The following is a 12,617-nucleotide window of genomic DNA, read 5'->3' as shown; positions in this document are numbered from 1 at the left end:
ATCCAGTGAAATATTTCCAGAGGTGACGTTGGGGACCAAGGGGGAGCCACCAGATGAGGACCAGGCCGCTGGCTGCGGTCGAACCCACTCCAGTTGAGTGTGAGCCTCCATGGCTGCAGCTGCGGAGCACACCGTGAGGCGGGTGGTGACAGGGCCACTGTTCTGCAGCCCAGGTGGCCACAGCCGCGTCCCAGTCCCGTGAAAACAGCCTGACTGGGGCTCCGGCTTGGGTGGGTCATGGTGGATTTTGTTTGTTTGTTTGCTTAATGTATTTTTATTTATTTCAGAGAGGGAGAAAGAGAAACATCAACCTCGCCCTGACGGGTTTGGCTCAGTGGATAGAGCGTAGGGTCCCGGGTTCGATTCCGGTCAAGGGCATGTACCTTGGTTGCGGGCATATGCCCAGTAGGGAGTATGCAGGAGGCAGCTGATCGATGTTTCTCTCTCATCGATGTTTCTGGCTCTCTATACCTCACCCTTCCTCTCTGTAAAAAATCAATAAAATATATTTTTTTAAAAAAGAAACATCAACCTCAATGGTGAGAGAGAATCATTGATGGGCTGCCTCCTGCACGCCCCACACCAGTGGTTGAGCCCACATCCCGGGCATGTGCCCTGACCGGGAATCAAACCGTGACCTCCTGGTTCATAGGTTGACGCTCAGCCACGGAGCCATGCCAGCCGGGCTGGGTCCTGGTGTTTGAATGCCTTCTCCTCAAGGCATCTCTACCTATCTCTAATTGGCCTTGCCCACTGACCACGTGGGAGCAGCAAAGTGGGGTTCTCAGAAGCTGGGGGGAGGCCTGTGATCCCCTGGCTCTGGTTGGTCAGGAGCTGGGTGAAGGAGCCGTGAGGCTGCCTCCAGCACCCACACAGCCAGGTTCACTGAACACCTCTGCTCTGCCGGCCTCGCCCTAGGGGAGGGCTGGTGTCCCCCTTGTGCCCTGGCCTGGAGTTGGAGGTGCCCTTGGAGGGCACCTACCCCATGGCCGTGGCATCTCTCTGGATCGGCACAGCTGCTTCAGAACATCCTCCAGAGAAAGTGCCCATTAAATATGGGCTGAACTCTTGAGTGGCTCAACGTTGTGATAAATGCTACTCTCCAAAACAGTCCTCAGAATAAACATCTCCTTCCCACCTGCAGCCGGGTTGGGGTGCCGAGGGGCGAGGGGTGAACAGCAGGCTGGTGGACACCCAGGAGGTGCCGCAGGGTCTCTGCTGAGCAGCAGTGGGGACACAGGGCTGTGCCGTGGTGAGGCGGCACAGGTGGGAGTGGAGCCGGCGCTGTGGCCAGCGTGGCCTGGTGGACTGACACGGCCCGATGGCATGGTGGACAGTGCTGGGACTGGAGATTCTTGTCACAGTGACTGGTGACTGGCCACATCCAGGGTCCGGCTCTGGTGACTGTGGTCACTGACCTGTAGGGCAGGAGGGCACGCCCTCAGGGGAAGGAGGGTCCGCCTGGGGTGGGCGCGGAGGCAGAAGCTTGGAGGATGGCTGGGGGAAGAGGTGGACGGGGGAGGGGGACCACAGGCTGGCTGGGTGAGGAGGCCAGGCCCCGGAGCACCAGGTTGGACAGGGGTTCAGGGTGCACCCAGAAAGATCAGGTTAGACTTGGGACCCGAGAGACACGTCATGCAGGTTCTGTAGGTGCCACCTCGTGTGACCTTTCACCAGGGGAGGAGCCAGAACAAAGTCCAGGCTGTTGGCCATGCGCCTGTACAACTTGGCACTCGGGGTCCCAGGTCACATGTGCAACTGGGAAAACCCAAGCATGAAAATAGGCCTCTGGGCCCGAGGAAGCCTCACCGGGCCGGCGCCCACAAACCGAGGTGCTGCCTGCACGGCTGCCCTGGTATCGCCGCCCCGGCCCCGCCTCTCCAGGGGTAGCCTCCTGGCTCCTAGGGGCGTGTGTCTGATGGTAGAGGGAGAGGCCTGGGCTCTACAATCTCCCTGCCTCCCCCACCCAAGCCTGTCCCCCTGGGCTGGGCGGCCGGTGCTGCGAGCGGACACGGAGGGCCTTTGCCCCGTGGAATCGAGAGCCGGGGGCCAGGCTGCCTCCTGGGCTGCTCTGGTGCTGTGTCTGAGCCGGGCAAAGCGGGAAGCACCCTTTTGTCACCCAGCACAGGGCCCAGCCCCCGGGAACCCACAGGGGTCCTGGTAGGGAGGGGAGGAGGTGGCCAGCCCTCGGGAGCCATCCTGGCAAGGACATGTGGTCGCTGACCTGTGGGACAGGAGGGCATTTCCTGGCCACCCCAGCTGGCAGGGCTCCTGCTGATAAGCACTGGGGAGAGTGGCAGGCGGGGAGGGCATGGCCAGGAAGCAGCAGCTCCTGCCCCCTGCCTGGGACACAACCACTTTAAAAAGAGTTTTTATTGACTTCAGAGAGGAAGATGGAAACATCAATGAGAATCCTTGATTGGCTGCCTCCTGCTGGGGATCGAGCCTGCAACCTGAGCATGTGCCGTGACCTGGAATGGAACCGTGACCTCCTGGTTCACAGGTCCATGCTCAACCACGGAGCCACGCCAGCTGGGCCAGAACCACTTTAACGGGCTCAGAGAGGGCAGGTTTCAAAACCCAAGTCCAGCAAAAGGGGTACGTGGAACCCCCCATCTGGAGCTTGGTTACCCATCTGCCCTTTCCCATCCCAGGGCTGCAGGTGTGTGTGTTACTGGTGGCCCTTGAGGGCTCCCCTGGGACACTGTCTCCACCCTCCCAATCCACCTTTGGACCCCTGGCCCTGCCCTAGGCACTGCCTTCCTCTACCCTGGCACCCCAGCCTCAGGCCCCCCCACACTCCCTGGGTCCAGTCACCCCTTGGTTCCATGTACTGCCTCGTGGGGAGCTCTATCTCCAAGAAGGTTCCTTCCTCTTCTCTGGGATTGGGGCCTTTCCTCCGAGGCCAGGAGTGGGTGCCAGGGGCTCAAGGACATGCCACTGAACCACAACCTGGCTGCCCCCACGCAGATCCTCGGTCCTTTTGGGAGTTTCCAGGTCTGAACCGCCCACAGGGCACCTCTGCCAAAGGGCGAGGCAGGGCTTCAAGCCCTTCAATCGGGGCAGGGCAGGGCAGGGCAACCACACCTGGCTCTTGGGGACCGCAGAGGAATGGGCCCCACCCTCCTTCCCGCTGAGTCAAGCAGCAGACACAGGCTCTTAGGGGAGTTTATTTCCCGGTCAGAAGAGAAGCAGGGACAGGCTCCTGTGCGTTCCAGCCGGGCCTGACCTTGGAGGGGGCACAGGGACAGCTCCGACTGCACGCTTGGTCCCACAGCTGTCCTGGCTGAGTCCGGGAGGGCCTGGGATGGTGGCATGGAGCCTGGGGGCAGAGGTGGCAGGCCAGCGGCCCCACAGGACGGCACATATGGAGGCAATAAATACTGACAGGCCAGCCACACCATCCAGGCCGGCGGGCCCAGGTGGGGAGTGAGGCTCGGCCCTGGCTTTGTCCGAGGGCTCTGCTGGGGCCGTGGACGCTGGGTCTGGTGCTGCCCGCTGGACAGAGGAAGAGGCGTAAGGACACCCGGCCTCTCAGATGGCGCTGGAGGCGACTTCAGTTTTGGCAATTTGGCTTTTCCCCAGGCCCCAGGAGCTGCCCCTCAGCCCTGGCGGGAAGGGGGGGAGGACAGGGTTGGGGGGCGCTGGCCAGGCCCTGGCTGGGGGAGCAGCGGCGTGTCCACACCTCCCGGCCACGGGGACTGCAGATGGGGTGGCAGGACTAGGAGACCACATGCTCATGCAGACACAGGGTTAGAGGTTAGTGACGGCCCCACAGCACACGTTCCACATGTTAAGGCATCATGGTTAGACGGTTACAGACAACAATGGATGAACTGACCAGGGAGGAGCGGAAGCTGGAAGAATGGCCGGCCCAAGGCCCTGCATCGTGCACCCCACCCCACCCCCACCCCAGAGGGGGAGACAGACAACCGAAAAGGCCCAGGGGACTGAGCTCCCCACTCCCTTGGGAAAGCCATGGCCTCCGGTTGGGTGGGGACAGGTGGGGACCCAGGAGGGACCCGAGGGGAGGGGGCCTGAGCTGCGGCGCCCCACCCACAGCACAGGTGGAAGCAGCGGGACACTACACTATCCAGGAGGCGGAGCTGAGGAGGGCAGAGGCAGACGGGATGTGGTAGCCGGGCAGGGCCCTGTCAGCACTTTGGTACGGGGTCGGGGTGGGGTGGGGTGGGCGGGGCGTGCACACCCCTCCGTCCGTCCGCCCTGCCCGTCTCCCGGGCCAGGCTCAGTCCTTCCACTCCTTCTTGATGGTGAGGTTCCACTCCCAGGACAGGTGGTCGGTTTTGTCGTCGTCTGTGAAGCGGGACTTGATGTTGTAGCTGCCACGCGCCAGCATGCCCTTGGGCGCCTCCTCCATGGGCGTCAGGAACTCGTACTCCTCGGCCCTGGGCCCGTAGCTGCCCACCATGTAGTCAGTCTTGTCGACTGCGGTGAGGGGGAGCGCGGTCAGGGCAGAGCGGGCGAAGGCACACTGCCTCTCCTCACCCCCTCCGAGCCCAGACCCCTGGGGGCCCCGTGCTCTGCCCCTCCCCAGGGCGGCCGCCTCCCCTCGGGGGCCTGGCGCCCACCCTCACTCACTCTTGACGCCTTTCCGGTACGTGTGTTGGATGTACTTCATGCCAGACACGATCTCGCGGTTCACCTGCAGGGAGGGATCCAAGTGGGGCTCAGCCGGGCTCTCCAGGCCCAGCCTGGCCTGGTCCCTCGGAGCCTCCGCCTTACCCGGAAAGAGATCTTTATCCGATATTCCACACCCTCCTTCAGCACAAAGGACTGCTTCTTGAAGCTCTCCAGGTCACCTGTTTGGGAGGACAGTGCTCTAGGAGGCTGAGCTAGGGGCAGCCACTGCCCTGGGCACCTCCCATCTGTGACTGCCCCTCCCACTCCCCCAGAGGGACCCAGGCCCTTCAAAGACAAGCCACTTGGCTGCACTTTCTGTGTTCCCCACCAGAGGGCGCCAGGTCCCCAGAAAACATGGCAAGGAGGCACCCTCAGCCAGGAGCTGGAGGTGCCACCCACCTGTCAGGTCCAGCTCCAAGGGGCCTGGGGCCGTGCTGCACACCAGGGTCAGGCGGGTCACCACGACGTTGGGGACATTGGGGTCCGCGGACACCGCCACGCGGCCCAGCAGGGCCTCCTTGTACTTGCGCAGGCTCTCGTCGTCCTTGTCCAGCTCCTGGATCTCCTGGATGCTCTTCTGGGCCGGGGGCTTGTAGTTGACCGAGTGCTCGTCCTCCTCGTTCTCGGCGGCAATCTGCGCCAGCTGCTCGGCGGTGGGCTCCTGCTCGGCCATCTCACCTCTCGCTGGATCTGGGCACCTGTGGGCGGGGGCACTGCGGCAGCCTGCAGGGACCCACCATGTCCCCCTCCTGCCCTTGGCAGGCCCCGCAGCCAAAAGGGTGGGCTGTGTTGAAGAGGCCTCTGCAGGCCAGGCCCCCACCCTGTGCCCGAGGGGAAGGGGCACCTTCTGGAGCAGGAGAGTAGCTGCAGCCAGAGCTTACCCAAGGGCCCAACACAGGCTCCCGAGGCCCGGAGGGGCCGCACTAACCTCAGGGGACCTGCGGGGACACTGAGAGAGCTCCACCCTAAGTATGCCTCCCAGGACTAACGGGGACCTGCAGCCTGCTCCCCGCGCTCCAGGAAGCAGCAGCAATAACCCCAGTCCCACTGGCCAGGCCCCGGAGAGTCACCTCAAGTTCTGCTGCTCTTTCTAAGCCGCCCAGGCCCTCACCACAAGGGCCCCCTCCTGCTGGATTGGGAGCTTCCCCGGACCAGGAATGTCCCTTGGACCCCGTCCTAGCCCAGAGCAAGGCCTCTATGCAAACCACAGGTAACAGGGCCAGGTGAGTCCCACAGGTTGGTCTCGGAAGGGCAGAGGAACGCAAGGTGTCCGCCCAGGCTCTCTCCCGTGGGGAGGGTTTGTGACCTGGAGCCGGGAACTGCGCTGCAGCAGGAGCAGTGTGTGAGGCTGGGATCCCTCCCGCCCTCCCCATAATCCTTGGGCGTCGGAAAGCCCCTCGGCTCCGGCAAGCCCGTGCAAGGTGGGTCAGGGCCCAGCCGGGTTGCCTGGGGAAGGTACCCGACGCCTTCCCCCAGCCTGGCAGCCCGGAACTGCCCGCGTTACCAGATCCCACAAAGGGCTGCCTGGCACCCCGGGCGAGCGTGCCTGCCGGGCAGGCGTGATGGGCGCCCACTCTTCCCGGTCCCCGGCCGCTTCCTCTGGATCCCTCTACAAAGCTCACGCCCTCACGCCACCAAGCGCGGCCGCAGGCGACAGGATCCTACGGACGCGACGCCGCGGCCCCACACTTCCGCAGGCAGGGCCCGCAATCTGGGCCGGGCGCGGGGTGGGGTAGGGAGCTCGGGGACCATCAGGGGCCGGGCGCGCCTTCCCCAGGGGAGGGGCGTCAGGCCTGGTCCCCGCCCGCGCGCCCCGGCAGGGCGGGGGCGCCGCGGGGCACGAGCGGCGGCCACAAAAGACGCCAGCACCCGCCCGGCCGCGGGCCCGCGCCCCCCGCCCGCACGTGGAACCCCCTGCGCCCGGGACCCGCCCTGCGCCCGGGCCGCCGCCCGCTGTCACCACCGCCCCCGCCCAGCGCAGACCCCACGGCGGGCGGGACGGAACAAGGCGCGGCCCCCGCCCCGCCGCCCCCGCCTCCGCCTCCGCCCCCGCCCCGCCACCGCGCCGCCGCCCCTGGCGCTCACCGGAGGCTCGACCGCGCCGCGCTCGCACTCCCTCCCGCACGAAATGACGAACGTCCGCGCCCCGCCCGCGCGCGCCCGGCTGGCCACTTCCGGGGTCACGCGACTTCCGCTCGCGCCGGGCGGGTCGGCAGAGGGCGCACGCGCGGGGGCGCGGGGGCTGCCGGGAGCGCGCGGCCGCCATCTTGCGGTGCCTAGTTCGTGAAGGCGTCTCGCGTGTGCGGTTAGGGGTTCTGAGCCCTTTGCTGCAGACGTTTCCGGCCGCCGGCGTCCCCACGGCCCAGCCCGCGAATTCGGGGGACGGAGCAGTGTCACGGCTCTTGCGTGTTCCCCACCGGGACGTCGTGGCGTTCCCGCCCGCGATGTGCTGTTAGGTCGCCCGGAACGGGCAGGACGAGCTGACCGTGCAGCCACGTGTTCCGCCGGGTCCACCGAGCCCAGCGCGGGTCAGCCACGGCCGGCCTCCCGCCTGTCGCCATTGACGCCCCCCTGGAGTTCACGCTGACCACTCACTCCCCGCCGCGGCCACCCTCGTTCAAGCCCTGGAGCCGGGCCTCTCCTCTGCTGGGGGCGGAAGGATTCGCTCGAGGGGCTTGGGGTTTGCCAACCGACCGGAAACACAGCCAGGCGATGCCCAGAGCGCCCCAAAGAAGAAGAAAGCAGCTCAGAATTCTCCTAGTGAAGCAGGTTCCTGGGAAGAACCCGCCTGCAGGCTCAGCCTCTGCCGCTGTGGGCGGCCCTCCTGACCGGTGGGGGGATGATGGCATCAGACAGGCGGTCTGATTTGTGAATGAACGTTCCTCCCTAAGCGCCTCAGAGGGTTGTCTATAGGACGGACCTCCAGCTCATTGATGTGCAACCGGAAAGTTCAAAACTTGTTTTTAAAATATATTTTTACTGATTTCAGAGAGGAAAGGAGAGGGGGAGAGAGAAACATCAATGATGAGAATCATTGATTGGTCGCCTCCTGCACGCCCCCCACCCCCACTGGGGATCGAGCCCAAAACCTGGGCATGTGACCCTTGCTGGAATTGAACCCCGGGACCCTTTAGTCCACAGGCCGATGCTCTATCCACTGAGCCAAACCGGCTGGGCTGAAAATTAAAAACTTTTTTTTTTAATATTTTATTGATTTTTTTTTTTTTTACAGAGGAAGGGAGAGGGATAGAGAGCTAGAAACATCGATGAGAGAGAAACATCGATCAGCTGCCTCCTGCACACTTCCCACTGGGGATGTGCCCACAACCAAGGTACATGCCCTTGACCGGAATCGAACCTGGGACCCTTCAGTCCACAGGCTGACGCTCTATCCACTGAGCCAAACCGGTTTTGGCCCATTGATGATTCTTATTGATGTTTCTGTCTCTATCTCTCTGAAATCAATAAAAATACTTTTTTTTTTTTTTTTAAAGAAATGCACAGGGCAAGGAAGGGAGGGTGTATTGGGGCTTCCTGCCCTCTCCGGGACCACCCTTCCAGCACCTCCTCGTGTGGTCGCTGACCTGGAACCTCTTCAGACCCATGGCTTAGGGCAGCCGTGGGCAAACTACGGCCCGCGGGCCGGATCCGGCCCGTTCAGCTGTTCTATCCGGCCCGCGGAGCCGAAAGAGCGGAGGGTTCTCTTGCTCTCCCCTCCGCTCCTTTACTTTGAATTTATATTAGTTCACACAAACACTCCATCCATGCTTTTGTTCTTGCTCTCCCCTCCGGTCCAGTTTAAGAACCCATTGTGGCCCTCGAGTCAAAAAGTTTGCCCACCCCTGGCTTAGGGGCTTTTGTGTAGAGTCTTCATCAAAAGGCAAGGTTGGTTAAATCACCAGCCCTTGGTGATTGACTCATTCTCCGGCCTCGGCCCCTTCCCAGAGGGCAGGGGACAGCAGCCGTCCTGACACCATCCAGGGCCACCCAGAGCCGCCATCACATCACCATACCCGGTGTGAAAGGCATCTGTTTGGCTAAAAGGACACTCCTCCCAGGAGATTCCAGAGGCTGTGGGAGCTGTGCCAGGACCCGGACAAAGACCCGATCTTTATGGCTACACACACCACATCCGCTTCTCTGCCGAGGCGCTCTGTCTGGCTCGGAGGAAACCAGGATGTGGGTGGCTGAGCATTTCCAGGCTCCTCTGGGTTTGCCTGGCCCAGTCCTCTGTGCTGTGGGTGCTCCTGTCCCCTCGCGGCTCAGGCTGGAGGAGCGCCCAGTAAACTTTCAGAGGTGCCGTGGGCCCGTGGCATCAGAGGTCATGGGGATTGTTCTCAACAGGCATTATTTTATCAGGCATCGAGAAATGGTGATTTTCTAATCCACTGGCATTTCTTAGTGGGCATTCTTTTTTTTTTTTTTTTTTAAAAATACATTTTTATTGATTTTAGGGAGGAAGGGAGAGAGAGGAATAGAAACACCAGTGATGAGATACCCTACTGGGGATCGAACCCAAAACCAGGCATGTGCTCTTGACCAGAATCAAACCCAGGACCCTTCAGTCTGCAGGCTGACGCTGTATCCACTGAGCCAAACCAGCTAGGGCTGGAATTCTTTTTTTATTTTATTTTTTTAAAATATATATTTTATTGATTTTTTTTTATATATATATTTTATTGATATTTTACAGAGAGGAAAGGAGAGGGATAGAAAGCCAGAAACATCGATGAGAGAGAAACATCGATCAGCTGCCTCCTGCACACCTCCCACTGGGGATGTGCCCGCAACCAAGGTACATGCCCTTGACCAGAACCGAACCCGGGACCCTTCAGTCCGCAGGCCGACGCTCTATCCACTGAGCCAAACCGGCTTCGGCTATTTTATTGATTTTTTACAGAGAGGAAGGGAGAAGGATAGAGTCAGAAACATCAATGAGAGAGAAACATCGATCAGCTGCCTCCTGCACACCCCCCACTGGGGATGTGACCGCAACCAAGTTACATGTCCTTGACCGGAATCGAACCCGGGACCTTTCAGTCCACAGGCCAACGCTTTATCTACTGAGCCAAACCAGTTAGGGCTGGAATTCTTTTTTTAAAAAAAACCTCATCAGTTATTTAATCCCTTCAAAATATAGTTTAGAAAATAAAACCAGATGAAATGACTCTGTTATTTGTCAACATTTGGAGTGAATTAGTGCCCAAGGAACCCCCCAACGTGAACATTGGATGTTCTTAACTGTTGTTATGAAATCTTGAGTGTTTATCTATTTAACAAGGACAAAAAAAGATTTTATTAAAACATTATGGCAACTTGAGTGGTGTGTTTATGATAGATTTGTACATTTAAAAACTGGTATGCTCACATTAATTTTTATTAGATATTAATTTACTATTGTGCTAAAACGTTTTACAACGGTTTCTACAACCTGCGTAGATAACAAAAAATTAACTCTGTTCTAGCTTGGGCTAAATGATCACAGACCAGTTGATGTATTTAAAATTAACGAGATTACCTTCTGGTTTCATTTTTACATGAAAATCTTGAATGGTGCATTATTTATTGCTATTTGCCCCAAATAGTCAGTTGATCCCAGGGTGACTCGTTAATAATAACAGCTCATTAAAGTAAATCATGTAAACATTTATGCAAAATATAGCCATCTTTATAATCCCATAACATAACGTGTGACTAATGCTCATAGCAGCATTAGTCTAGTAGCCAAAAAGTGCAGGCAACCCGAATGTCCAGCAGCTGATGAGTGGGGAAACGTGAGGCATCCGTCCCAGGCGACTCGGCAGTTAAAGGACTGAAGCATTGATTCGTGCTGTGAAGTGGACGAACTCAGGATCCTTAAGAGTCCTGGCCGGGAGGTCAGCGGGTTAGTGTGGGACGCGCACTTACAGCAGCCAGATAAAAAGGTCCCATACAAACCAATCCTAGGTGTGACCTCCCAGAACAGGGAGACCCGGAGACCGAGCCGCCCGCTGCCCACCCGGGAGGGGGAGAGGCTGAAGATTCTGGAATTTGGACGTGTACTGGTGGCTGTGTGACTGTGAATACAGTAAAATCATTGAGTTGCCGAAACCAGTTTGGCTCAGTGGGTAGAGCGTCAGCCTGCAGACTGAAGGGTCCCGGGTTCAATTCAGGTCAAGGGCATGTACCTGGGTTGCGGGCACATCCCCAGTGTGGGGTGTGCAAGAGGCAGCTGATCGATGTTTCTCTCTCATCGATGTTTCTAGCTCTCTATCCCTCTCCCTTCCTCTCTGTGAAATATCAATAAAATATATTTAAAAAAAAATCACTGAGTTGTACACTGAGGGGAAGACGTAATGGCATGACAATACTATCTTTATTATTATTATTTTTTATTTTTACAACCTGACAATACTATCTTGTGAAAGCTCTCATTTCAGAAAGCCTGCAGGAGCAAGGGTTTCACCTGACCAGTCCTGTATCAGCCTTTTGAGCCCATTGAAGGTTTTATTTTTTAAAAATCTGTTGTTGAAAGTATTACATAGGTTCCCCTCTTTCCCCCATCGACCCCTCCCCCCAAATGTTTTCTTTCAATTGAAAATCTCTTTTTCTAAAACAAGCCTCTCACATTATACACATTGAAACAACACTCAAAGCCCGCTCCACATCTACCTTCAGGCACTGTCGGTGGGTGTCAGCCATGAGAGGCCCCGAGAGCTGCCCACAGCCCTCTGTACCCAGGGCCCTTCCTTCCACACCAGCCCCTCCAACCAGCCACACCTTCCTCACCTCAGGGCCTTTCCGTTCCTGTAAAGCTTCCCTCCGAATGTCCACAGCCTCCCCCTCCCCCCGTTTTCCTCCAGCCTTCCACTGTCTGGGATTTTTTGTGCCCAGCACCTGAAGATGGGGCCTGGCCAGCCCTCAGGTCCTGAGGAACCACCCCCGCTCCCCATCCCAGTGGCCGGCACTTCCAGCTCTTATGCCCTCTGGCCAGGAGGACCTCACCCCTCCATCAGGGAATGAATTTAGCTTCTGGACAGCAGGGAGCAAGAGGACCCCACCTCTCCGGTCAACACTCCCTGCACAGTCTCCTGCCTGGCCGTGCCCGCTCAGCCCAAGGCCACCTCCTCAGGGATGTGCCTGCCTCTGCCTGGATGACCCGACCTCTGTTACATCCACCCCTTGGGCCACAGCAGCTCAAGCCAGGCTCGGCTGTTCCAAGGTCCTTCAGTGCCCCGCGTAGCACAGGCTGCGATGTGGCAGCCACTGGCTCTGCAGGGACAGCACTGGAGCGGGCGGTGACAGGACCACCCCTTAGTCACACTCCAGCCCGAGCTGCAGGCTGCCTCCAGGAGGGGCCTGGCCAAGCATACTTGGGTCCCTCTTCCTACTGGAGTCACCCCTCCTCTGGTCCCAGCTGCAAGGCTGGGGGACTCTGCAGCTCCTCTCCGTCCCCACCCTGCCCTCCCGTCCGTGTCAGGTGGTGAGTGCTGCCCCTCCAGCGCTCCCTGGGGTGTGAGCCACAGAACAGAACCACGGCTGGTGGGCTGTAGGCAGAAATGAGTAGCCCACAGCCAAGCCGTCTCCCACGGGGATCTCGGTTCCCCTGACCTGCAGCCACTGTGGTCCCAGCCTGCTCTGTCCTGTCCGGAGGTGGTCAGAGGGGCACCCATGTCCACCAGCCCTTGGCTCTGCAGGTCAGACTTGCCAGTCTCCACCAGCACCGTCAGCGGACCCCCATGCCCTGCTCCGCCCTGGCCGACAGGAAGGACACCAGGAAGGGAGGGCGCTGCAGTCAGAGCTGCCAACGCCAGGTTCCTGAGCAGCAGAGGAAAGGGACAAGTGAGCCGTCACCTGCAATCTGGCACCAGCACAGGTGGCCGCCCCCTCACAGGGCAGGCAGGTCACAAGCGGCTTCAGGAGCAGGGACTACGGCTCCGAGTTTCCCTAACGCCCAGGTCAGCGGGAGGGTCAGGACCCTGGAACATTGGAGAGGC

At 59.6% G+C, this 12,617-nt stretch overlaps 1 protein-coding gene across 5 annotated transcripts; it reads right to left on the bottom strand.

Moving 5' to 3' along the window:
- Positions 1 to 3,152: 3,152 nt before the first annotated feature.
- ARHGDIA (Rho GDP dissociation inhibitor alpha) lies at positions 3,153 to 6,833 on the bottom strand. 5 transcript variants are annotated; one of them, XM_080681247.1, is made up of 6 exons: positions 6,727 to 6,817; positions 5,041 to 5,339; positions 4,744 to 4,820; positions 4,600 to 4,663; positions 4,208 to 4,446; positions 3,153 to 3,608 (listed from the first exon to the last, which is right to left on the bottom strand). In XM_080681247.1, the coding sequence occupies exons 2-5, from the start codon at positions 5,312 to 5,314 to the stop codon at positions 4,247 to 4,249; spliced, it is 615 nt and encodes a 204-aa protein (XP_080537373.1). In that variant the 5' UTR covers positions 5,315 to 5,339; positions 6,727 to 6,817; the 3' UTR covers positions 3,153 to 3,608; positions 4,208 to 4,246. The 5 variants fall into 5 exon arrangements, with proteins under 5 accessions (XP_080537373.1, XP_080537369.1, XP_080537370.1 ...); XM_080681243.1 differs by having other exon boundaries at positions 3,153 to 4,446; positions 6,727 to 6,833; XM_080681244.1 differs by lacking the exon at positions 6,727 to 6,817 and adding an exon at positions 6,146 to 6,407 and having other exon boundaries at positions 3,153 to 4,446.
- Between the last annotated feature and the right edge of the window lie 5,784 nt (positions 6,834 to 12,617).

The sequence above is a fragment of the Plecotus auritus genome, assembly GCF_963455305.1.
Source record: "Plecotus auritus genome assembly, chromosome: 7".
NCBI classification, from domain to species: domain Eukaryota; kingdom Metazoa; phylum Chordata; class Mammalia; order Chiroptera; family Vespertilionidae; genus Plecotus; species Plecotus auritus.
Note: the sequence above shows the minus strand (reverse complement) of the source record. Positions and strands in the feature narration are given on the sequence as shown.